This window comes from Nestor notabilis, unplaced genomic scaffold (assembly GCF_000696875.1).
Source record: "Nestor notabilis isolate BGI_N333 unplaced genomic scaffold, ASM69687v1 scaffold30183, whole genome shotgun sequence".
In the NCBI taxonomy this organism is placed as follows: domain Eukaryota; kingdom Metazoa; phylum Chordata; class Aves; order Psittaciformes; family Psittacidae; genus Nestor; species Nestor notabilis.
In genome coordinates, this window is record NW_009923867.1 from 44,773 (window position 1) to 72,258 (window position 27,486).

The window sequence follows — 27,486 nt, forward strand, 5'->3', positions numbered from 1 at the left end:
CATCCATTAGGATAGGCAGATAGAGGGGCTTTACCTTTATTACACAAATTCTGTGGTATCTTTTCATCTGGTATACATTATTGTGGGGATATATATGAAGTACCATGTCTATCTGAAGTGTTGTAAAAGGCCTGTTTGAACTCTCATTCCATTCCCATGTATCTTTATACAACTAAAACCAGTTTATGGTTCCATTCAGGAAAAATAAGTGACAATGCGAGCAGAGTGCTTTTTGTTCTAAATAAATTAGCCAATGTTTGGATAGAAGACAGCTGTATAGATTTTTTTACCTCAGTTTCTTAAAGACAGAAAGCTAGATGATCAGACTCCGTATGTTTCCATTGATCTTGTTCTATTCCCTCTAGAAATCCTGAGTACAAGGTATTTGCTGACATCCAACCAAATTCCACAGGGGAGGGAGGCCCCAGCGATGCTACAATAATTAGTGAAAATGGGGAGGTGTGGAGAGACTCTTCAATGCTCTGAATAAGGACAAAGCTGTGACCAGATCTCGTCAGAAAACCTACATGGAGAAGAGATCTTACAATCGGCTTGAATGCTCCAGCTGACAGCTTCCCAAACACTGAAGTGGATGGCAGTGGCCCCAGATCACTTCCAGTTGACATGATGTATTATAGAATCATAGAATAGTTTGGGCTGGAAAGGACCTTAAGATCATCTAGTTCCAATGCCCTGCCATAGGCAGGGACACCTCACACTAGACCAGGCTGCTCAAGGCCCTGTCCAACCTGGCCTTGAACACTGCCAAGGATGGGGCACTCACAACTTCCTTGGACAGCCTGTTCCAGTGCCTTACCATGATCACAGTAATTGCTGCTACCTTCTATAGCAAGTGGGGCCCAGAGCAGAGCACCATGGCTAGCCTGACCCACTGCCATGTGCTGCAGTCATCCCAGCTGCCGTAATTACAAATGAAATCTTACGAATGAAGGACCTAGCGTAGGGACTAGAACACAAGAGCTGTGGGACACAAACACACCATCTGTTACAGAATGCATATGAGCCATACTGTACATACAGGACTTCACTGCAGGGAAAAGCAACCTACAGTTTTGAAAAAAGTTATCTTCTATTCACCTCTCTCGTGCCCATGTATGGCACTGTTACTGATCCTGCATTACTCTGCAGATCTTCATCTACTCAGGGCACAGGAAAAATGGATCAATATCTTTATTTTCCCCTTCTTTGTACTTTCACATCACCCAAATCTCACAGTGAATACAGCATTATCCACTTTGTTGGATAATTCTATGGCAATTTTCACAAGTGATTCTCATACTTTTTGCGCTGGCATTCAGGAGGAAGGAAAAACTATTATCCTCTGCAATGCTGAAATTTTCAACATTTTTTCAAAATGGGGTTGCTCAATTTGAAATGCTCTGGGCTTAATACTCAGCATTTTTATAAGACTTCTGCCTTGATGCATGCTCAGCACATCAGTAAGGCTGATCTGGGTCTTGAGTTGCACACAGAAAGCTAAGGCACACACGAGGCTCTCCCAGGGAAAAGAGCTGTCTCTCAGGATGTCTCTGGCAGAAACCAGTGCAGAACCCACCTGTGTTCTTCTGCTTGTATCTTCTGCCTCTCCCACCGCAAGGTCTTTTAAGGATGCAAGAGGCAATGCGGGTGCCCTGTGCACTTCCCTTCCTACCTGCTCTGTTAGTTCCTCTGGCACTAGCTGCACCGTGCAAGAGTATGTGATCATACATCAACAAGTAGCTATGAGAGTAAAGGGTTACGAAATGCCACGTAATAGCACTGTGCATCAGACTTACACTGTCCCATGTCTACCCAGGGCAAATGTCCCCAGCCCCTCTCCCATTTGGCTACATGAGTTCAATCCCACTGTTAGGGTTGGATGGCTCACAGCCCTCCCCTTCGGAGACAAACAGGGTTTCTCTCCTCTAAGCTGCCATTCATTTACACAAAAGGGAATTTTAGCCCATTATCAAAACTGGCTGAGTGGCTCAGCAGTTATCTTCCTGCTGCATAACAGCCTTGAACTAAGGCTGAACAGGCAGCTCCAGCACCTGAAATCCCGGAAGCATCAGAAAACCCTTTCCAGTTTCAATATCCTGTACAGTCTCGTCTCTTGCTAGCTCCCAACATCACCTGCTCACTGCTGGAGGCTCTCACCTTCCTCACCTCCTCCCCATCACTGCCCAAAAAGCTGTTTGTTTTTTTGCTGAGTGCATTTTCTGGAGGATGTGAGAAGAGAGCTGCTCACCTAACAACAAGTGTCAGAGAACACAGAATCATCATCAGCAGCAATAGGAATTGCAGTTTCCAGTCTGAAGTTTTAGCCATGGGCATCATCAGAGCAAATACACTTTTCAGGATACTCTGGCTGCCAAAATTTTAAACCATCTACTACAGAGCTTGTGCAATTGTCCAATTTAATCGAATTGGACGGCTTCTCACGTGGAGAGCAAAAGGTACGTTCAAGCTGCCAGCACCCCTCCCACCTCCAGCAACCCACCTGCCAAACGATACACCCCTGCCTCAAAGCAAGAAAGCTGGAAGGTTATCAATGAGAAGTAAATTGTAAGACTCTGACATGAGCAAAACAATGTAATTTCCTCCTCCTCTGTTTTTGCTAAAATTTGCCAAAGTAATTCAGCCTTAGGCAGAATCTCAGCATGGAAGAATACCAAACAACACAGTCTGATAAAGATATGAGCAACTACAACAAAGTTTTATATAATGGGAAATGTTAGGCAACCATGACTACAGCCACTGCCGCCAGCTCCGCCTATAAAGTAAATGAGTGATATTTTAACATCACTATTAACTCCCCCCGCCCCTGCAAAACTACAAGCGAGTCTGTAACGTGACTCATAATATCCTTGGCATACAGTTTGATCGCAAAGTTGATGAAAGCACCCGTCCCCGAACCTGTGTGTGAAAACTGTAGATGAATTAATCAAAACATGCAGGAGCTTGTGACACCGATGTCTGAGCATGCACATCTGCAGTGGTGAGGCTCTTGCATGACAAGACGCAACAGCAGAGAGACTTGGCTGTCAACTTTTGCTGCTGGTACCTTGTCGCATCCAGGGAAGAGACAATAACGCTTGCCAGAGGTTCTTATTCTAGGACTGATCTTTCTGGACTGTGTGAATATCCACAGCATGATGTAAAATTCACATGGTGAGTAAGGGAGTGAAGAGAGACTCTTCTGTTTTGCATGTGCATGTTGCTAACACAGCAACTGCTCAATGGCATCATCTTCTCTGCTCAAGATGGTAACAGATGTCTCTGTATGCTGCAGAGATGCATTTGTTGTACAGCTTTAAGCAAATAATAAATGAATTTATGAATTCCACTGCTGGCAGCTTATGGAGATCTTTCATATGCAGGATCACTTTGTTACTTGCCTGTGGGCAGCAGGCTGACTGCCTAGTGGGATTGCCTGCTGAAGGGCCATAATTTCTGACCTCCAAATCTTCAGCTTCACAAGTGCTCCCAGTCTTACCACTGGAAGTAGACGTCAGTCAGAATAATTAATCAGGCTGCTTTCTCCAGTAGCAAGGTGGAGGGTTTTCCCAAGCAGCTATTTTCCGACACTAACCTGGCAAATCCCCCTCCAGGATGTATTCTCTGGGAAAAGTTAAGGAACAGGTTGGGACAAAGAAATATCTGCACAAATCCTTAACTGGGGCCAACCCCGGGAGACCAGGAGGCCATGCATGTCTGTGAGCAACTGCCCCTGGGATCAGGAAGAAGAATCCTCATTTACTGTTGGAAATGCAGTTGCACTGAAAAACTTTTAGGGGATTTTATTCTCTGCTGCAAGCAGAGGAGATATGGGGCCACAACAGCTCTGAGGACACTGCTCACAGATACTTGGGCTTCACTTCCAGGAAGAACGCCATTGCTGAGGAAGACTCCTGTCTCCCTGGTAGTTTAGGGCAAGCTCACAAAGTGACAAAACTCTTGACACTGACCTTCACTGAAAACGTGGTAAGAATCCAGAAGAGTGAATATACCTCCAAGAACGGTGCCTGCTCAGCTGCTAATCTTAGAGAGGAGATGTTTCCATCAGTCCTAAAGAGCACCAAGGACCGTGATTTGATCAGCTGGAGAGGATGTGTTGGTAATCATCAGACCCTTTTCTGATACTGATTAGCACCACTTTCACATGAACCTGCAGGCAAAAGTCACCTTCCTGACCGAAATTCAGCCTAGGAAGGCTGGTTAAACAGCAGTAAGAAAGAGGTATCTTCAAACAGAAGCGTGAAACGTGGAACTTTTAGTTCTAGAGCAAGAAAAGATTTTGACCCAGTTTCAGATTTTAAGTCCATCTCCCTAAACAAAAGCAGCTGAAGTTTAAATGAGCCAATTCTGCAGATCATTATGTTGCTATTACACAATTCCTTCTAATCCCTGAAGTGTGGAAGATGTGCCAGCGCCAACCCAGGCACATCTTTGTCATTTCAGCTGGACTTCCATCCTTTTCACTAAAGACTTCATTCTCCTAAATCATTCTTGACAAATGCTGAACACTGAAATCTCCCAAATATTTATTGTAGTTTCTTTGGCCACACTATCACAAGTGCCTAAATTCCCCTTCTCAGTTGGAGAGCTAGCTAGACCAGAGGTCTCCAAATCTTTCAGCCTAATAAACATCACAAAGGCTCATGAGCCCCTATGAGTAGTAAGGGAGAGATTGTTTGTACCACAAAAGGAACAAAAATGACCAGCCATCCCCTGCTGGCTATTCTCCTCCCCATAGAACTTGGTCTAATCCCCTCCACCCTACGGCCCTTCAAAAGCAAAGTGCCAAGGAAAGGGAGCAACTGCCATGCATACTGATTCTTCCCCTAGCTTGGATGTGGCTCCTAGAGGACAAGTGCCAGCTAACTGCTAAAGCAGCTCCCTCTGAGATGCTGTGCTAAGGCAGAAGGTTGCTCTTCATCCCTCTGTCTCAGGGACTGCCCAAAGAAATCGTCAGGCTGGTTACAGTTCTCCTGGGCTCATACAACAGCAGAGTTCTCCCCACAACCTCTTCGAGTCTCCAAAGCCAAGCAGATAAAAGGGCCCACAGCCACTCCTGGACCCTCCCTGAGCCAGCCTAAGAAGCAACTTGGGCTCGTCCAAACGTTTTGGGGAGAAGGCAGAGGATGCAAGCCAAGGAGCATGTTTCTATTTCTCTTCCAACAGCCCGTACTAACACAGCACCCTCCAGGAGAGGAGGTACACACACTCACTGACAAGCCATGAAGGGAGCAAGGGCACAAGGTAGCAAGGGAAAGGACGAAGATGTGCCAGAAATATGGGGTTGCAGCAGCTCTCAAAGCCACCCCTGTGTGCTCAAGGCCAACCCTGGAAGTACTGCTGTCTCTAAGAGAAGCCACAGTTGAGAAGGTAACATTATAAACCTATAAAATAAGGTTTTACTGCTGCTGACTAGCTGGGACATGCAGAACATGTGTTGCAGGGGAACATAGCATGATTTTATTAGCAAACACAAAGCCATTCATGCAGAGTGGCCCAAATGGGGTGGGTTGAATTAAGAGAACAATAGCAGTTCATCAGATGGCCCTTTCTTCCACATGTCTTTAGCTTATTATGCTAGCAAATACTTACAGCAACTTGGAAATACATTTTCATCTGAAGAACCTTGCATTATTAACACATTTGATTAAAATCAAAATAATTGAGAACGTAACCTATTCCTGATGCTGTTCATTAAACGACTAAATCTAAACCACCAGCACTCAGCCAGCCTCCTCCTTCTGGAAAGTCACTTGTGATCAAGTGACTATTTGCCCCATTTACCCAAGCCACCACTCTGTAACTCTGCTGACACAGAACAGGATGGTCTTTTGGTACTGAACACAATGCTGCCTTGCTGCCCAAGCGTGTTGGGTCACAGGAGAGCTGTGGATCCCTCATGTTGTCCAGGGAAAGATGTGCTCAGTCTCAGACCAATCTGAAAGAAAAAAAAAAACCCATCCCATTGCGTCAGAGGCTAATGCTAACCATGTTTTAAATTTGAGCATGGATTCCAGTTCCCCAAATAACAGAACAATAGACACCAAAGAGGAAAAGTGGAAACTGCTGCTTGGGGATGCTTGCCACGACATGCTGGCTGGTAGTGTGCTGGGACTCAATCCTGCTGCAGCCAGGCTGGGGCTCTGCACACCAAGGCAGCCCACAGGAAAGGCTAGGTTGGCTTCCCCTTTTCCAAGCTGCCTGCTGGCCTGTCTGCTTCCTTCCCCCTTTCATCTCAGCTCCCCAGTCAATGCTCAGTATTTATGCTGCTCACTCACCCCAGGGTGGGAGGAATGAGAACAAGATGAGCACAAGAGACAGGGGACAGCATGGAGATGGGCTTGGGAAGGAGAGACTTCAAAAGTCTCACAGTAGGCTCCGGCTCTGAATGTCCTCGCGATGGGCACCCCTGCAGTGACTTAGGGATCTATAGTTGCCTCAGTCTTGTTTTATGTCTAACCATTTTTAAGACTTTGTTTTGCAAAACAACCAGGTAGGTGAGCAGAGATGCTGCTGCTTTAAAGCTGGTGTGAGGAACAGCCTGCCTACTGTTCATGGCTTAAATTACAGATTTGCCACAGGACACCAGGACAAATGATAAGGCTGTGGCGCCCTGGCTTAACCTTTGTCAGAGAATTCCTAATCTTCTCCAAGATTAGACTTTTGTTCTTCGTAACTGCCAGCCCAACATGCCATCTAGACGGCAGGGGGCCAGGCCCACAAACACAAATTAATTACATCAGCTGTAATTCACACCTCTGGATGCTTTTGAAGCTACTCGTTAAATGCTTTTGCATAAGACAGCTGGGGAAAAAAAAAAACAACTAGTAGTGTATCACACTGAAGTACAGATTTCTGTTGCGGAAGGAACACTACACACGTTAAACCCTAACATCCCAACTGGTGAATTCAAGCAGTTGCAGATTGTTTCAGTGCTGGTTGTGTCTATCAGCTTGCAGAATCCACCCAGATGCCTCTATGATCTGCAACAGCAGCAAAAAAACGAACACAGAGCAAGCTCAGCTCATCATTTCATTAGTCCAAACCCCAGAATTCAGTCCCTTTCCCCCACAAGGGCTCAGAGACAGAGGAGCTTCACAGCTGCTGCAGATGAACAGCCACTATCCAGCCGCACCAAAGGGAAGCTGAAATGTCACTAAGGAGGATGCTGTTCCATGAGGGATAGAAAATCCCCCATCCTCATGCAAATCATAACGTTTCTTCCTCCACAGCCCAGCAAGCAGTGGCTTCCAAACACCACCACTGTGCAAAAAACATGAGAAGTGTTTCAGCTACGGCAAACTCTGCAATATGACCTTGAGGCGAGCAATGTACTGGCGTGTATCAGAGCAAGCTCGAGCTCAGCATCGCCGCTTTGGCCAGCAGCAGCACACCTGTGGGCAGGATAAGACCAGGTAACTGTGCAGCCGTTCCCACTGCTCAGCACCCCACAGGGAAGACATGAAAGGTTTAGTTAATCCCATGATGGTGCTACATAGCATTCAAGGGAGAAGGACAAACTCATTTTCCTATAATTTACTGGAAAGAACTTATAGAGCAGCTCGATTTGCTCAGAGTAAGACAATTCCCCATCGCACAGGGTGACGGCTGCAGCAAGGAGACTTGGCCACGCTTGAGCGGTCAGCACTGATGAAGCCATGCAGATCCTGATCCTAACTCATGCCAAGACAACATCTGAAGGGAAAACTCCATGCTTCAGTCCTCTCCCCGCTTCCTTCCTGCTCCTCCAACCTGGGGACTGCAGATGGAGGAAACCACCAGCAGCTTAATGATGGATGGGCAAATCCTTCACACATATCAGATGATCACTACCCGGAGGCTGATGGGGGAGATAGTGGCCATAAGCTCATCCTGCTGGAATGGCACGTCAGAAATGCCGGTGGCTTTCTGCTTCCCAGGGAGCAGGGTGGCAGGGGCAGGATGAGGTGGGGAAGACAAGCTTTAGCCATTTTTGCTGGTTTAGTATTCCTACAATGACCACATGCTGCACAAGAACAACTTCCAAACCAATTAGAAAATTAAAAAACCTCCAACACTAAGGACTAATTGCTTAAGATAAAAACACCACTTATCTCCCAAATGATTTTCCCTGACCCTTCAGTGCACAGCAGCTCCGCTCTGAATGAAAACGTGAGCTATTTACCCAGGGTGGGATGTTCATGATGGCTGGAGGTGTGTCAAGGCAAGGTCAGTAAGGACAGGATTTTGTATTTTAATTCTATTTTTTTAAGGCCAGCAGCTACAGGTCGGAGCAGCCAGCAAGCAGCTTACAGGCCCCCAGATTACTCTCCTGGTCTGCATGAGAAGCAAGAAACGGAAAGTCAAACACAGGCTGAGAACAAATGTTCCAAGTTAAATATGTTAATCAATTAGATAATTGAAGTGAAAATGCTGCTCAGTGCCTCTGAAGAGGCCAGGAGGGGTTAGTGGGGGGAGATGTGGTAAAGCTGCAGAGAGATGCACAGCTTCCCTCCTCAAAGCACTAAGGTTATGCAGTGATGAAGCATTAATGGCAGAAAATAAACATCCTTTCCTGAGTTCCTGATCGTTAGGATCAAGCAAAGAAACACAGCTCCCCAGCCAATCTTCAGAGGCATCTCCTGGGCCTCCACTGTGAATCAGAGCTGCTCCTCAGCGCTTGTTCCCAAAAAACACAGTTAGCATCCTGGAGCAACAGTCAGGATGTGCCTGTGGTCCACCTCCCCCAGACCTTCAAAAGCAAGCTGCTTTCTCCATACAGGTTTCTTTGGGGTGACAAAGCCTTCCACATGTGCAGGGATGCTGCAGCCCCGAGCCTGGGCAAGGACAGTGACCACCTCTCCCAGCAGACCCTGCCCGTGGACCATCGCAGCTAGAACAACACAAGTCCAAACTCCTTCTTTGCATAGCCTGGAAAGAATCCCAGCAATTTCAACGACAGCAATATCCCTGCCTGCCATCTCCTGTGGATTTTCAGCATGGCTCCTTGACACTGCGAATGCCAGCTCCATACCCCTCATGAGTGAGGTATTTCAAACATTTTCAGCCTGTGTTGTGTGCTGAGGTAGAGCTGGGTGTGAAGAAAGCATTCGTTGGGTTAACTCTCTTTTACTCAGCAAGTGGAACAAATTTCATCACCCCCTACAAGTCCATTCTGTTTTCTATTTATACCACAGCCATTTGGTGCTGGACTCGGGAGCAGCAGGAACAGGTGATGTAATGCACTGTACAAACAGCATTCTGTTCATACAGTGGGAAAATAAAGTGCATTCTCTTGGGTTCTTTGATCACGCTTAAAACAATCAGATTAGAAGTCACAGATAACCCAATACATGCTGGAGATGAAAGGACTCTGGAGAAATAAATCACCCAAAGTTAGATATTAAGCAAGATTTCTCTCTCAACAATCAACTTATCTGCGGAGAGAGGAGGAATGACCATGTGGTTTCAAAATCCTGCCAGGCATTTTATTTATTTTTATAATACCATAAAGCTACTCCACCCACTTTTTCAGAATGAACGTTGCATTACACAACACATCAAAGAGACTTTATGGCCTAAATTAAGCAATAAAATAGTTGAGATTGTGCGTTATGCTGAAAATTGGCCTACTCCTGGTGCCTGTTGAGATGGGAGGTGAATGCCACATGTTCAGAGCACCTGAAGAAAGCTCAGGGCAGCATGGCCTGAGGTATCAAAGTGTGTGGCACTTGCATTTATTAGACCAAAGTGAAGTTCGAGACCTTTGGTGCCCGTTGTAACTCTCTCTTGCTCAGGGGATGGTACCAACCTAACGTGTGGCACAGGATACCAGTGCTGGCATGAAGAGGTGGTGCATTAATAGGATATGGTCCTTTGTGCCCATGGCCTTTAAAGTTTGGTTTATAGGCAAAGCTCTGCTGGAAGCTGTGGGCTTCATGGATGTGGTTCCCCACCTTTGACTGCAAGTCATGGTTTAGCAAAAGGGGATGGGAAAACCCAGAGGAAAACCCTACCAGTCAATGGTAGGTCTGCAGCACAATCACACTTCATGCCATCTGGCCATCTCCTGCCTCTCACATCTTGATCAAAATTACACAAAATACAGAATGAATTAAAGCCTCTCTTGAAATGTTTTCTGCCTTGTATGCATTTTTAATTGAAAAATAAGCAGGAGATGGGATACGTAGGAGGTGTGCCGGTGCCAAGTGCTTATTTTCCAGCTCAGCCTCACATCCTTACACAGAAAGGTGAGAAATGAAAGGATATCAAGAGAGAAAAAAGTCGGCAGGTCCATTGCTTCACAGCAGGGACTAGGCAGTGTTTCCACTGGAGCAGCTTGGGAGGCACAAAGAAAGTCAACTTGCAACACTCCATGAGCTGGCGGGTCCCACACCCCCCGGTGCGTGTGTGTCCTTCCCTTCCCGCTCTCAAAACAGGGCTTTTTTAAAAAAGATTTAATTAATTTAGGCCCTATCATGATTTCTGCGGCCTGACTCATAGCGTTTGATCTCCCAAGGCTGGCGAGAGGTGTTTGAGCCTGCCCTCGGAGCCCCCGGCGCTCCAGCCAAGCACCAACAATGACTAGACAGACTTCAGCGCCACTCCTTCCATCTATCAATAGAGTCACTGTTGGGCAAGCTGACTCACTGCTTTCCCTGAGAACTGTTCAGCACCGGTTCGCCATCAAAGAGCAAAAATAAAACTAAACAATTGTATGTTTGTGGAGAGTGAGTTTAGAAACAAGAGGGGGTTTATTTTAAGGTTTTGTTTTTAGGAGGTTCCTCCAAAGGAAGCTTGTGCTGCTGCTTTCAGGCAGCAGAATCGTCGAGGAGCTCCTGAAGACCACTCAAGCAGCTCTTGATTCTAAGCCATGCTCTGAAGGCACAGTGAGGAGGGTATTTAAACCCACAGACTGAATGTAGAGAAAACCGACGTACACAAACATCTGAAAACCCCAGCTATGGGATCAGACTCATTCATAAACCAGCCTGCTTTGGCAGAGCACCTGCCAGGGCTGCAGTGGACAATGAGAGGACTTTTCATTTTCCCTTTATGGTTCTCCACCCCCTACACAGAATGTAAACCCCCTGACTGGCCGCACCAATTCATGTTGCATCTTCCTGCACTGTTACTCAGAGCTGCGCTTGGGCCCAGCACAGCCAAGGAGGGGTGAACATACCCAACCTGACACTTCTATTGCTGCTGTAAAACACAAAATCCACCCAGAACTTCAACAAAGAGTTTCCCAGGAATGGCTAAGTTCAATTAAGTATTAATGTTTCACCAAGGACAGATGCAGCTTGGGAAGATGATGACAATGAAAGCTTCAGCATGAGTAAGCACAACACAAACCCAGGGAGACACAACTTTACAGGTAGATCTTTGCCATACAACATATACCCAAAGTTACCCCAGAATCCCAGCCCCACACTTCCACACCTTGCTCCAAGAGGAATGCCAGAATGGTGGGCTCAAGGGTAGCTGAGAGCAGCTGCAAATGGGACACGAGGACCAAATCGCTATGCAGACATGCCAGACTGGGATAAGGCATGCTTTTAGTTTGCAAGAGATGCAAGTTCAGAGTATAGCCCAATTCTCTGTCTGCTCTAGATCCAGGTACCATCACACACTAATGAGAACTGGGGTTCTCTGTACTATCGGTTTCCTTCAGCCTGCTAAGCTTTAATTAAGTGACTTCTCTACGGTATTCATGGACATCAGCAAGCTCTACCACATCTTCTGATTAACTGCATTTAAGCAATTCCAATTCAGCCTGCTCCTCCTGAAACTTCATGCAATGTGTCAGAATAAAGAAATGCCACTACCTTGCTAAGAAGATGCTAGCTGTCTGAAGGGTGTTTTAGGAAAGTACAAGCCAGACTCCTACACACAACCACATAAAGACGGTATTTAAGGTTTCCAGGTTCTTTGAAGACCTCCAGGACTTTACAGGAGAGACCAGTCCCAGTACCAACAAGTCACCTAACACAATTACAAGTCATGGTTGAGTCCCCAAACTTATCTCAATCAGACACTCTTGATTTCCTGTTTGTGGCATTGACAAATAAAAAGCTCTACATTACCAGTAATTACACTTCACAGAGGACAACAATTAAGAAATAGCCAATTACATTTTACAAGCTCGGTATAATCAAAAGCTTCCTCAAATATCTAGAGTTGCAATAAGCAGTTAGAAATGGCAACTCCCAACAAATTGCAGGTAATTTAGAGCAATTTACACACATGACATTATTTCCCTATCTGTGTTCAAAACCTTCAAACTCAGTTCTCAAAAATACTGCAGGAGTTCCTGGAATGTATCACTGCTGATTTCTAAAAATAGTGCATTGCCCATTCCCACCTTGCTGGCCTTGGAGGCGAGATGTAGGACCTCTGGTCACCATGCTGCAAACAGAAATTCACCACTAGAACAGATTTGAGATCAGGTATCTAAAAAACTGGAGGATCGTAACATGCATACCAAGCCTCAACAACAACAACAACAACAACAACAAATCCATTCCTTCTATTGCTGTTTGAAAAATATGCTCAATTTTATTACTGAATAAATTGATTTAAGCCTTGTAGTTTTTAAAGGAACAGTCACTTGCTTTATTTGTAACCCAGTGGTGTAGCTTCCACGCAGTCAATGCATGAGAACCAGGATCAAACAGCGAATTAAAAATCATTAAAACATTTGGAGGAAAGGAAACATACCTCTCTCATTTTTAAAGCTTAATCTTTCAGACATGAGATTTAAAAACACCCCTACAAGAGCAGAGGAGGGATTGTATCCCTACAAGGATACAATCTGCTGCATACGGCTGCTATAGTAAGGCACTTTCAAACCTCACTTTTGATGCCTGTATTTTGGGGAGGAAAAAAATGCTTTTCCTTGCTCATGGCGCTTTGGTTGCTGGAACTACACTTTCACCTCAGAGCAGGGCTCTCATATTGCATTTCACGATTCTTTGTAGTTATGGCTCTGTCTCCTTGCCACCAGTCCAGCTGTTAGTGCCATTACTTCAACTATACGAGCATAGGAGTTTCTGCAGGTCTCACTGTTGCATAAAGCTGATTAAGGCCTTCATGCATACATGTGACAGAGGAGGATCTGCCTGGCAGCTAATTAAGGACAAAAATCACAGAGGTGTTAGTTGGAAGGGACCTCTGAAGGAGCAGAGTAGTCCAACCTCTGGCTTGACGCGGGACTACTGCCAACACCAGAAGTGGCCATGGCTGATGTACTTGCCATGAGCATGAGTATTTTAAGAAATCCGGTAAGAGAGGTAAAATCACAATCAGCTATGGTGAGATATATGGAACAGTCTTTTCTGATCTCATATTCTGGGGAACACGGGAAGAGCAAGGCGGAAGGATTAACACAAGGAAAGCCAACAACATGCTTAAAAGAACTTGGGACAAGCTTTAACACACTTCTTTCCAAGAACTGACGCACGCCTGTTTTGTCTATATGGGAAGCTGGAGATAGGAAGATTAGTAAAGCAGTAATAAGGCACTCCTGCAGGACTCGGAGGGCACTCTGACCTCAAACAGCTTCTGACAGCTCACACAGTCAGCAGGTCCCCAGCCAACACAGGGTCACAACATTTACCCTCTTCTCTATTCCACCTCCTCAAGCCTGGATAGCTGCAGGTCGCAGATTGCAGGCGATACTTCCCCACTGCCCTCCCCTCCTTCCCTGCTACGGCATTGCTGCTCTGATGCTCCCCATCTCCACGCTCACTCCAGCAGCTGAGAAGGATTCCCACCCCTGAGGTCCCCACCACTGCTGTTTCCAAATTCATGCTCAAAATGTGGTAACACAGAGGGAACTGATGCACTGAGCACTAAGATAGTAAAGGTGAAATCCAGCAGCCTAGCATAAATGGCTGCAGCATCATCTGGGGAGGGGGACTTGGTGCAAAGGGACCCTTTTCCTCATGAAAACCTTGTTAAGGCCCGAAGGGGCTGTTTAACACAGAGTTTAGATCTGCAACGCTAACAGGTGACCCTAAAGAGGAAGAAAGATTTATTTTCAAACTCCATCTCCACCGTAACTGCACTGGTAACAATATGGTTAGAAAGAGACCCCTCTACCATACTTAGGGACTGTTTCACTTGTCCTCTGTGCCAAAGACAGAGTAACTCGATGTTGTAAATCCTGTTCACACTCAGCTATTGCTCAGGACTGAATATAATCCTGTTTGGCAAACCTGCCTGTTTTATTAAGTTTCTAACTAACACAGGTTAGATAATTTCAGATGCTTGCTCTTACAATTCTGATTTTGCCTACTTGCCATACCACTGTGTGTACATTCAATTTAAAAAGAAAAAATATTTTAAAAATTAAAATGTTAAAGGAAGCACGTTTTTCTTCCCTGCTAATTTCTTTCTGTGGCTTGGCACCACCTTTGTGGACAACAGGTGTTCCTGCCACTACTGTCCCATCTGGAACGAGAGGTTTGGCTCCAGTCCCACCCTCTTTCTTCAGCTGAGGCTTCCAGGATGATTTCCAAAGCTGGGAAGTGAGAGGATTATGCTGCTCCATACCACCTGAGGCAACACACTACACCCAAGTCCACAGCCCAAGATGGGCTACCTGGGAGGGTTTCTGACATTGCTGGTGCCAAGCCACAGATGGCAATTAACAAAGAAAAAGGGTTGCTCGTAGCTTGACTGCTGGCAATGTGGTTAATGGCTCCAGACAGAAGAACCTACATGAGGTGAGAAAGAGAGCAATCCATGTGGAGCTGACTCAGGGCGTCACCATCAGGGACCAAAACCCTTGCTGAGTCCAAGCAACTGCTGCCTGTCAAGCGTATCCTGCCACTGGGGAGGCAAATCCAGTGAGCTGTAGGATGCATCCACCCTTCTGAGCATGTGGAAGAGCTGTGGGCAGGCAGAGGAGAACAGCAAGCCCAGCATCTTCACTACAAAATCAGTGAGAATACAGCTACGGCTCCAACAAGCCACATGCCCCAGGCTGAGAGCACCCAAGTCAGTGGTATTTGCAAGGGATAGTTGGCTCTCAAGGAGAGAAGCTCCAGCACTGCATCAAGAAAAGAAAACAGATCAAACATGGGGCCAGCTGACTTTTCCGCCAAGGCTGCTGCAGGATCAGAAAAGCTTCCTTGAGCTCTTGACTAAAGCTGCAGGCTGCAGAGCTCAGCAGGAGAGGGGCTAGAACAAGCACTGGAGTTTCTGCCTTCCTCAGATTTGCTCATCTCTTCCAGCCAAGCAGCGTGACGAAGCAGTGGAGCTTGCCTGGTGACCTGTTCCAGGGACTGAGGACACCCTGCTAAAGTCTGGATCAGAGATGCAACTCCAGATGTCGGTCTCGGATCCCTCCCCTCCTCTCCCTGCTGCAGCAGGTGCCTGCCCATGCTTCTCGCTGGAGGAAAACGTGTCCTGAGCCTGATGAAACTGAGAGGCGTTGGCTGCTCGCAGTGACACCCACTGCGGTGCCAGCTGCCCTCCCGGCCACGTGGGCAAGCGCCCTGCCCTGCGCGGATGCTTATCTGGGCTGGTGCATCGAGCAGAGTGCTGTGTTAGCATAAAAACAACAACAACCACCGTGACAATTCTCAGCTGCATCAGTGCAGCACATTTCCAACTTCTCAGCAATCACAAGGAGAGCAGCATGTGAACACTGCCCCTCTCTCAGCGCAGGCCCCCTTCTTCTGAATACCTCAGGGTTGACAATGAAGATACTGAGTTGGGCAGAAAGCAGCAGCACCTGCAATGACATGGCACGAGGAAAAGCACCATACCTTCAACACCTTGAAAATCAGAAGTGACCAGCCTGTTGCACCTGAGAGGGACCACCCAAAGAAACTTCCCCCACTTCTTCCCCAGACCACTACCATCCATACAACAGATACTGCTGGAGGGACATAAACAGAGAGCAGATAAAACCCACAGCTTGGCTGTCATGGCTGTGGGCACACAAAGCTGCTCCCCAACCACCTCTGCACCAGCCCCATCAGCACATTTGCATCATCCAGCTTCTACAGCCTTTGCCACCTAAACCTACAGAGAATAAATCTGCATGAAACAATTGTTAAAATGGTGTGAGCCTCAGCACCCTGGCTATCCTAGTGCCAGCTGCTGCTATGACTGATTGCACCTCACCAGTGAAAACTCTGGAGATGGAAGGGCCCACATAGACAAAGGCGTGCTGGGTTTACCTTTGAAGGGATTTAGATCTGGGGCACTCAACACTGACAAACTGCTGAGACAGGCATTTACTCAGGTGTATAAACATCGCAGACGGCAAACGCCAGCCTTGCAAGAATTCTCTTCCAAAGCTTAAGAATAAATTCAACATGTTTTTAAATAATTATGGATGAATCATTCAAAAAAACTTTCTACATTTTATCTTCAACTGCTGACACCGATCGTGCAGCTGTTTTGTTTCTAATACAATTATATATTCCCACCTACTTGCACTCTTAGTGTGTAGCAGAGAACCTCAGGTAGCAGAAAACCTGAAGCAAAGGCTGACATTTCCTTTTGGCCTTTGGAAGTGACAGAACAGTTAACACAAAACTTAATTTATTTGAGGTAGGAGGGGGAAAGAGAGGCTGCAAGTTATTTTCCCTTAGAAGCCCGATGGTCCCCACCCAGAAACCTGCACACAAAAGAATACTGCCTTTTAAACTGGTAGGTTAGGTCTGAGACCAGAGCGAAGGTTTGTCAACCATGACAAGCCACGGCTTGTTTAACAGTCGACCGGAGGGTTGAAAAGTCTAATAAAACCAAAGGGCCTTCCATAACAAAGCTGCTGCCACTTAAGAAGAACATTCACACCCATTCAATAGGGTTTTTTTCAAACATACAAAGGTATTTGGAGCCTCTAAAGCGAGCAAAGACACACCAAACCCCAGCAGCTAGAAACTGAAGCTGGAATAAAATGAAGAAATGAAGGGAGCTATAAGGAACACACTGAGAACAGCAAGTAACTAACCACAGGAAGAGATAACTAAAATGCTGCATGACCTCCCATCACTTGGATGCCTTTCTAAAATAGACACTTCATCCTGACCACAACATGTTGTGCAAGAATCACTGGGTGAAGCTGAGTGACCTGTTATCTTCAGGATTACCAAAGGAAAGTTTTTCCCATGCCCATTTGGAAAGCTTCCTCTCTTCAGAAGGAAGGTTTATGGATAGGTTTTAGCAGGCTCCACCAGTCTCTTCTGGGGATGACCCACAACCACTGCTTGGGTACAGCAGGATGCTCTGGCCTCTCTAATGCCTCCAGTTGGGCTAATTTCCCCAGCCAGCAGCACTCAAATCACCCCCGGGTCACAAACTCCACTGCACGTATCCAGAGGGGAAAACCGCAGCGCTGTTTTACAACGTGACAAATCCTATGCTGCAGTGACACATCTACACATCCTTCACTGCTTGTTTCCATCTCATTTCAAGCTCATCTATTTTTGCCAGCATTGGCCCATCTTGAAGAGGGTCAAGTGAGCTTTGTCAAAATAGCTTTTTCCAAGAGAGGAAAACAAGTTCCCTGAATGGACGCATGTTCGCAGACACATTAAACATAAATACTTCCTGAACAAAGAAGGCGGCTTCTGCTCTTTCTTTTCCTGGCAGAACCATGGACCAAGCTACAAAGGACTTGGTAGCTTGGTCTTCCTCCAGCACCAGCAGATCAGCAGAAGACACATGCTGCACACACCTGAGGTTGCCCGCATACCCAACAGCTTTCTGCTGTGGTTTTGCTCGAGAAGGAACATTTTTCATTTCCTAAGAAATAAATGTTATGACAGTCACATGGACTGAATTAAAAGTACAAAGACAAGGCTTCTTAGCCAAAGACCCCAACTTTTTATTAAAAAAATAAAAAATACATGCCCCATGGAAATCCAATCTGGGTAGGGCCATAAGGAGAGCAAGAAAGTTCCAAGGTCATGTTTTACGATCTTTTGAAGCAGGAAGGAAGCCGATGTCCAAAGGAGGCATTTCGTGCTGCCATCTATACAGAGCTTTCCTTTCTTCTATATGCTGCAAATTTACAGTGCAAGAACTTGCTGTCTTTGCTCGGGCACTCTTATTTATACACAATAAAGCCGTTGTGCAGGAGATCAAGGCTGTATTTCATTGATTTGACATGATGGTTAACCTGTGAACTTTGCCCCTGCTAATAGAATAATTTCTATTTGTTGATTCCTCTTTTAGGATCCTAGAGGGTAACAGTCACTTCATCCCAGCTCTTATTTAAATGTCTGGTGCCAAATGGTTTTACAGCTCATACTTCCACAGAGCAGAGCTAGGGCAAAGTTACTCAAACCCAGTAGCTACAGTTGGACACAGAGTCCCACATGCCTCTCTCCCTGGATCCTACCTGTAATGCCCAGGACCTCTCCTATCACTCGGCTCTGATTAGTACTTTGCTTGTGAAAGCTTGATGAGGTCCTCAGCTACCAAATGATCGATCCCATGTGAATATGTGCACTGGCTGGAGGTCCCAAAGCAACCACCAGGACCAGGCTGGCAGCAATGGCAGAACAAGAAAGTCCCTCTTCCAGGTACGTCTCACCCAGTCTGAAATGGTGATTGCCAGCCAAGAAAAAGACCAAAATTTATGACTGAAAAGGGTAAATCTGACACTAAGGCCACGGTTTTCCAGCAGAGCTAACCCATTCTAAACATGGACCACTGGAAAAAAGGCAATCCCATCTCCCCATTTCTAATCACTCTCCTCCAGCCAGCACCAGCTCTTCTCTGAACACACGCTGGAGATATAAGGAAAAGGAAAATGGAGAGAGGGAGAGAACTGAGACTCTTCAGTGTGCAACAGGACGGGGAATACGTGGGGTTGGACAGCCAAAGGAAGACTACAACCAGTAGGTTGTATCCAGAGGTAGGTCCAGGGACTAACATGAGGTCCTGGTGCTAACTGGTAAGTCTCACTGGGGTTCTTCAAGGAGTCTTTTTCCTCTAGCTAGAGATTTTTCTCCCTCTGCAAGGATAGATGAAAGCTATTCATCTATTAGTTATTTAGATTAGCCAAAGACCTTCTGAATGCTGGTACTTTAAGGACAGGTTGTATCTTGGGAGCCACAGGACTAAAAAATTCCAGGTCTTACCATAAAAGTGTGCTCTGGAGTCTTCAAAGGTAAAATCCAATTTCCTTGTGGGTTTTAAAGAGTTTGGATAATCTGACTTGAAACTGCAACAGTTCTACTTAAATTCATCACTGCCTTACAACAGTGAAGAATCCAGACCAGGGCTGTGAGTAACGATGATTTTGCTTTTACACATGAGCGTGACCTGCTAGAATTCAATTTCTGAGTGTGACTTCAGGCAAAGCAGCTTGCTCTGACACAAAGCAGAGGGGAAAGAGAAGATGTGTGTCTCCAGAAAAGTCAGACCTTTCCTGAAGTGCCTTTAGCTGGGTATTCAGGGTTGCACCAGCGTAGGGACAGCTTTGACCCTGAGGAGCAGAGATGGGCATTGCAGCCTCCAGAGCAGCTCACACCTGAGCCACATGCATACTGCAGAGGTGGGAAAAAATGAGCCTTTTAATAAACAAGTCACCTCCAAAAAAGCTGACCACTGTGGGATGGTGTATTTCCACAAGCATCATCTTTCTAGAGTCTGAAGCTGCACTTCCAATGAAGCAGGCTAATTACTGGCATCAGGGTAGATGGTGTCAGACCTGTTTTACACCCAGTATGTTCAAAAGCGTAGCTTTCCTCCAGTATAATTCCACTTCCAAATCACCTCTGCTAACCTACCAGCAGAGCGAGGACACCCCATTGCCATGGAAGAGGTTGATAATAAGGCACCAAGGATAACCATCCCAAGGACACGCTAGCACGGCACAACACTGGCTGCGCCACGCTGCCCGGCGAGCCCAGGCAGAGCAAACTGCTCTCAACCAAGTGTCAAATCTTTTCAGAAAGATGCTCAGAATTACATTCACCAGCAATTTGACTTTTTAATCATTTCAATTACTGTGACTAAAACCCTTCAATAGGAACAAAACCAGGGAAAAATAACCCCTCTCCTTCTAAAACAGCCTGCCTAGCTTAACAGACCGTACCAAATCGTGAAGGTTTTTGCTTTTGTGGTCTTCACATATTTCATTTAATGCAGATAATTAACCTCAGTTTCTAATTTCAAATCCTCCACATAAGGAAGCGAAGTGATTGAATACATTCACTGACAAGACGGAAAATTAAAATACTACTACAGCTTCTGCATGAGGCTCAAAAGAGAGGGCCTTGCAAAAGATCTTTCTTCTTTTATTTGACTGATTAACTGTAATTTGCTTAATGGATTTAAGGATGAGCCTAATAATCCAATGATATTTCCAGGAACTGATTTAGGATATCAGCACCTCCATTCTGAGGGTTTTTTTAAACACAGTGATTTTCTGCACTACACATACAGCCACTTCTGAAACCAGATTTTCCCACTGATTCTAATAGAACCAGGTCCATGATTTATTTTAAATGCATGGCGAACGCGTGACTGGCCTTACACCGTGCAGCCACAGTGCTACAGCTTCTTGGAGCATGTCCTGAAGCCCCAAAGCTAGGGGATAGAAGCCTCAAAGCTATAATATGCCACGACTGTGGCATACTCCAGCAGCCAGCGATGCAGCCCAGTGGGCAGGGAGGACTTCTTGCACAGTTTGGGAAGGTGGGGAAGGAAATCAGCAGCTCTATCCTAACATGAAGCCAGTATGTGTTCCCCCAGTACCCTTCACCCTTCTCAGTCCCTTTTCCACCAAGCAAGCCCAGTGTAATAGGATTTCACAGTCTGTCTCAATAGTTAATAAATCCAGGATCTAACAGACTATTAAAGGAAAACATCCAAGAGGCAGTAATTTTCAAAATGTCCAGTGGTAACTAATTATTCAAGGGATTAGTCTATTATAGCAACAACAAAGAAACTCTTAAAACATAAAGCCAAGTTGAACGGCAGATCAAAACCAAGATGTACCCACCCCATGGCCCACTTCCTGGGTGCACTTCTCAGTGTCCTCGGATCTGTTTAGAACCCGACTTCCAACCTGGTTCTCAAAATACAGCACTTCACAATTTGTGCTATCATTGTATCCTGTCATTCATACCCTATCAAAATAGGACCATGGCCAAAGCTGGACCACACAGGCCATGGCTCTGTCTAAACCAGCCGTGAAGCCCTTCACTGGGCTGTATTGTGCTCCACAGGAAGATTTGTTTCCTGGTGTGTCCAACCTGAATCTCCACAGCACCAAAAAGGAGATATAACTCCCCTTTCATGCTTTTAAGAGAAAAGATTCTGTAACCCAAATAGAACTCAGTCACCACACAACAAGGTAGCTGATTGCTGGAGGATGGGAGAAAATGCTATTCATTTATCAAAAGAGGGTGCTAACACCCTAACTACCTGTCTTTAAAAACAAGCCAAAGCACTGATCCATAACCAAACAACAAATACAGCACCACTTCACCTTGATTTGTGGAGAGGCAAAGCTAAGGGCACAAAAGCTATTCTTCAAATAAAATCCATTTTAAAACTTATCAACCACCCATATAAATACTTTACACTGTTAATATAAGCATTTCCATGCAGAAGTTTCATCAGCTTAACAACTTATTCAAAAAGCTGGCGTAACTTCTGTGCAAAACCACCATCAGTCTTTGTCTTGTATATCTTACACCACTCTGGTCACTAAATTACCACTTAGTGCTGTTAGCATCAGACCCCCCCTCCCTGTTTGACTCACTAACTTCTCTCAAGAACAATGCAGAACCAAAACTATTCTTCTATAACTTATTTTCTTTAAAACTGGAAATAGCTGCTGCTCTATACAGACCCCAAATGATGTAATGATTACAAGTGATGTTATGGGTCCAGCAACTTCAATTCAAGCTAAGTTTCTTTCCACCATTACATACGGGTATAATCATAGAATCATAGAATAGTTAGGGTTGGAAAGGACCTTAAGATCTTCTAGTTCCAACCCCCCTGCCACGAGCAGGGACACCACACATTAAACTATGTCACCCAAGGCTCTGTCCAACCTGGCCTTGAACCCCTCCAGGGTTGGAGCATTCACAGCTTCCTTGAGCAACCTATTCCAGTGCCTCTTTTTTCAGCAACCAAGCTCTCATGAAGCTCCAGTAGCCTAACTCCAAGATGCACGTGCTGCCTCTCCAGTTGAAAGCAGCATCAGGAAGACAGTAACACATGCCTTAAACTTTCTAAGCACAGACTGCTCCTGCACCAGCGCTTTTGATTTTGCATCCCCAGTCTTCCACCCGTTTGGTACAATTAACACCTCTTCCTTCACCACGCAATCTTGAGTCAGAAGAGCGCAATTGAATATTTAATTACAAACAAAGCACCAAACCTCACAATTAGGTCTGGCAGTTAAATTTCAGCTTCTTCCTTATGCAGACCCAGCTTCCGACTGCTGCCTAAGCAACAGAGAGATCCTGCATCTTCCCTGAACCAACCTATACTGTTCCTCTCCATGTTACACCTTGTCATTGCATTGCCTCAGACCAGGGGTTATCACATCCCTCTAAAGCTCCTTCAGCTTTTCTCCCCTCGCCTTCTCTGCACACCCTGTTATGAAGAATTGCTCGTTGTATGGTTTGGGGATACCTGCCCTCACACAAGTCCAGAGAGGCTGCTAGTACATGGGCACAAGCATAAGGACTCTCCTGGTGATTTATGCCAGGTCTGGTGGAGAATCACATTGCCCATCCTTTTACTGGAACCACCAACACTTGTGAAACTCCATGAACTTAGTCAGCTCAGCACTGTGGAAATTCAAGCTTGGATCATGTAGCCAACTCCCTTTAAAAAAACCCCAACAAACATTAAACTATGTGTTTATCAAAGCCCCAGTTGAGAAATTTCTCCATCTGTGCTTAGCTCCACCACAACACTCATCAATACCCAACAACTGGAGACTTCAATCACTACTGCATGTCCTCTCATCACCCACATTTCCTTTTCAACATGTTGTGCACTTCATGACACTGGTCAAACCTCAAAACCATTGGTAGAACTAACCCAAATCTCCCAGTTAGCTTGACTTTCAGAAGAGATGAAGGCACAGCTGCTCGCAGGTAACAGCATATGCTCTTCTCATGTCCCACCAGGGAAGAAAAGCAAAGGCAATGGTTGTGAGCACTCCTCTCCAATGCTTTGGGAGTGGCAGAAGAGCCCCTTCCAACTCAGAGCTAAAGAGACAGCAGAAGAAACCCACCCTGACTAAAGACATTACTTTAGGACCTTTCACCACCAACACCGAATTTCCAACTTTTTACGACATGTGCGTTTTCCTGGAGCTCCTGAAAACCAGGCTGCAAAACGATTCCCAGGCACAGGTTTAATTCCTGCTCTTGGGATCTGAGGAACGCCATCCCGGCGTGTCAGAAGAAGGTTAATGAATGATTTAGCCGCTCTCACAACCATGTTAGTGTCACTTTCGGAAGCTGCGAGTTAATGCCCAAGATCTTCGAGGGTTACCCTCTTTGAAGTTCACTGATCCATAACCAATGTCCAATTAATTTGCAGGAGCCTAACTATAATGACTATTGGCCTTTTCCTACGCATACAAAACCACAGTGGGTAACGGCGATGCTTGTGGCTTCAAGATATTCTCGAATAAACATGCACATTCGCACACCTTCAAATATCACTGCTAATAATGGGTTGTCTTCTGCCATTTGAGGAATTTTTCATGTTTGCTCTCCCGAGAGCACAGCTACCACATCAAGATTTATGAACTTTCTGATGCAAAAAAAAATTGGAGCTGATTCAAGATGCTCAGTTGCTACCAGACAAATACTTCTGCTGCATTTGCTCAGATTCCTCTTTATTTAGGGTTTCCATGGAAGCCAAGGAATAGAAGTTGAATCTTGGGAAGATTAAACAGGTCTTCAGATATAATGCAAAACAGCTTATTTCAACATTCCCTCAAAAACAGAAATAAGAAATTCTTCCACACATATATGCAAAAAAGAAAAGATTTGTGGGAATTTTCAAACTCAATTGGGACCCAGTCTTTCAACTGCTGCACGCAGCTGTGGCCTCTTGCTGCAAGCAGCTCCACCAGCTTCCAGCACAGTTACTCAGGTGAGGAAGTAAATAAACAAAAAAAGTCTGCAGGATAAAGATATTACAGCTTAAAAACCAGCTTATTCAAGACAGCTATTGCTATATAACATCCGGGAAGTAAGTTAATTCAACCACAAGATCTTGCACAAAGAGGAACAATCACCTCATAAATTAGTATCTCAGCAGATTTTTTAGAGTAAAAAATGCAGAGATTGGGCAGTTTGGCAGCATCTTCTATGGTGATCCTCTGAACGCTGCTAGAGCTGACATACCAAGATTTAAAAACCAGAATAAATCACTTATCTTCCATTACTCCAGGCTGAGCAGTGACTCCTGCTTTGGTGAGAACGGCAAACGTTTCTGTGCCTCCCTACCCCACAGGTCAGCAGAGTGTCAGTAGCCACAATGACAGGCTGTTGGACACTACAAATTAACAGCCATGCATTTTTAATGACCTCCATCCTCCAGGTAAAGATTTATTTCATGTTGTTCTAATCTGGTATGAAAACGCTCAAGACTCTGGCACTCTAGTCCAAAAAGCTTCTATTTCACAGCACATTTCTTAAACCATTTTAAATTCTGGCACAGATTTATTCAGATAATGGGTAAAATGCATTTCTGTCTGAAGCTGAAGCTGAGAAGCACAGTGCTACACTCACTGTGTGCAGGTTTTTGCTACCTGCTCTAGTAAGGAAACTGAACACAGCCGAACCTCAAATACGTCATTTTCAATCTTAAAGCCATTATTGCTTAAATAAAGGTGCTTAAAAGATAGATTTTTCTAATCCTTCGCTTATGGGGAGTACCCAAGTGCTCAGTGAAAACACACTTCAAGAAACATTCAAGGTTTTTATTAACTCCACGGGAAAGTCCCAAGACACTGGGGTACTTTTTTTCTGACTCCTGATTAAAACAGCGGGAGTCTGCATGAATTCCCCTTCCCTCCCCCCCGCCAAGAGCTTCACATGCAACATCCCTTCCTCAAAATCTGTACAAAAACAAAATCAAACAGAAAACATTTCGCCAGCTGAAAGGCGCCGAGACCTTGCACGGGGCAGGATGCGTTTCCAGCTGCCAGCCTAAAGGGACGGCTGAGGGAGATTAAACACAGAAATGCTTTTCATAAGGCAGGCGGCTTTGAAGAGGACAGTTCAGCTACTTCATTTCGTAATCTTCACAAAGCGTCAGATTTTAGCCTAAGCAGGTCTTAAAACAAGGAGATTTTATTTAAAAAAAAAAGGAAAAAAAAAGAAGTAGGAATGTGTTCTGGCTGGGTTCTGTTGATTCAGCAAGGGTTAGACACACACACGCTTATTGATCCCAGAGAGCTCCCTGCTAAGTTAATTGTCTGGAATTTTAACTGAGCTCTCAGCAAGTTTCAAAATCCATGTTGGCTGGAAGTGGGTGGGGGACCCAGAAAAAAAAAAGCAAGCTGCAAAACTGTGCAACTCCTCCAGTTAAAAAAAACAGCAATTACTTTGATGAAGGGAAAAGCTGCAGCAGGGAATGGTTTTAACTGGATTTGGTGATTCTGACTTTGACACTGCTAGCATTCAGTGCCAGGAATCTCCTGCGCAAAGAGGTACCATTATCAGGGAGCACTGTGAACCCCATTTCACTCATATAAACATTACAGAGGTGAAGGTATCTCCCACAAGCTTCCTGCAGCTTCCAGTTGTGGCTCATCACAACTTCCTGGTGCATTTCCGCAGAGAAGTTCTACCACAAGCTTACTTGCCCATGTTACAGTAACTGAACGCTGCCCTTCTGCTGATGAGGGCTATGGCCAACCTAAAACTGCGACTTGCCCAACTGCCTGTTTGTGCATAAGGACTGCCCATGGTTCTGCCCTGCCCACCAAGCCCTACCTGCCTCCACATGACATCCAGCAGCAGTTTCTCCAGGTAAGGAATGTGCTACAGGGATGATTTGGGGCAATCACACAGGAACAACCAAAGACACCCTTAAAATAACCTGCGACTACTTTCAAATAAAGCTTTGCATTCCACCAAAGCACACGCATGACACCATCCCACACCAAGGGAGATGCTCCCCACCGCCCAAGGTCCTCCAAAGCTCCCCATCACCACAGTGCCCACAGCGGTTCCATGATCCACTCCCTGGAGGCACCTGCAGAAGGGACACTGCCCTGGCGCTCACCTACCTGAACTCCCTCCCCTCGCTGTAGCGCCGGGCTGAGGCAGCACGCTGCGTGGCCGTCTCCAGGAGCAGCTTCTGCGTGAGCCTGCTGGAAGGCGCCGAGTCCCTGCTGGCCTCGGGCTCGGCTTCTTGGTCACACTTCCACTCCTCATCCTCGTTCAGAGTCGGCAGATAACCGGGTAGCCCTTTACCTGTCCCAGACCCTGAGCTCGGATCACTGTAAATTTTTGGACTTTCCCCACCTGTCCTTGTGTACTCCAAATAAATATCCGACTTAAGGAACAAAGGGTAGGTATTGTCTTCTATCATGCACTGAATCTCCGTTTGGGCCTGGTCAAACATGTCAGGGTCAATCTGCAGTTTCATGACGCAGTCTTTGATGAAGCTCTTTGTGGCTGGTTTGATCTGCCGGGACACAATGCCGTTGTTGTCGAGGATGTATTTTTTGTAAATGGCTTTTGCCAGCTTGAGTCTTTTTTCCTCGTTAGACGCGCACGGCTCCAGCTTCCTGAAGCCGCTGCAGGCAAACCAGAAGTCCAGCAGATCCGCGCAGTCCTCCTGTTTCAGGAAAGTCCTGAAGAGGTTGATACCATCTTGATCATCCAGCAAGGAGTGCAGCGACTCAGCCCACTTCAGGTAGGGTGGAGTTGGTGAAGCACTCCCCTCGGGCTCGTACCCCAAATCCAAATCGGAGCGCCTCGGTGTTGCCGTGGACGTCTCATTTCTAACCACATCACCTTTACTGGAGTAGAAACCATGGCTAACTGGTCTTGGATCAGTGGACACGAGCTCCCCCTCCTCACCAGGAACGGGTGGCCTTGGAGCATCTTCAGTGAAGCTTCCTCCGAGGTCCAAAGGGAAGCCCTTCCCCTGGATATTCATTTTTCTGGTCCTTGCTTGTGCAGGAACAGTGGGGGATGAGCTCAAATCTCAAATCAACAGTATCTGTAGCTCCAAGATGAACAAGCTTGTACTGCTGAAAGAAATGAGAAAGAAATAAGCGAGTATCACTGTAAATACACACCCTACAATTACAAATCACTATTTTTTGCTTTGCACTACTGCATTAACACCTCTTTTTCAGCAGAATCAATGGCAAGGCCCTTGGCGACTCCAGAGAGTACAGAACCAGGCCCAAAACAGGCACCCTCTAAAGATGGCAGTTACAGAATATCCCAAAACTTTACACTCAGCCTTCGGCATTATTGGTACAGCTGGTGCTACACTAAAACAGCAGCC

The 27,486-nt window shown here is 45.8% G+C and overlaps 1 protein-coding gene across 1 annotated transcript in view; it reads right to left on the reverse strand.

Moving 5' to 3' along the window:
- Window positions 1-27,230, reverse strand: part of AXIN1 (axin 1) — a 69,614-nt gene extending 42,384 nt beyond the window's left edge. Inside the window, exon 1 of the mRNA XM_010012366.1 lies at window positions 26,252-27,230. Within this exon, the coding sequence (XP_010010668.1) occupies window positions 26,252-27,129 (878 nt within the window). The 5' untranslated portion in view covers window positions 27,130-27,230. The remainder of the gene's footprint in view (window positions 1-26,251) is intronic.
- Between the last annotated feature and the right edge of the window lie 256 nt (window positions 27,231-27,486).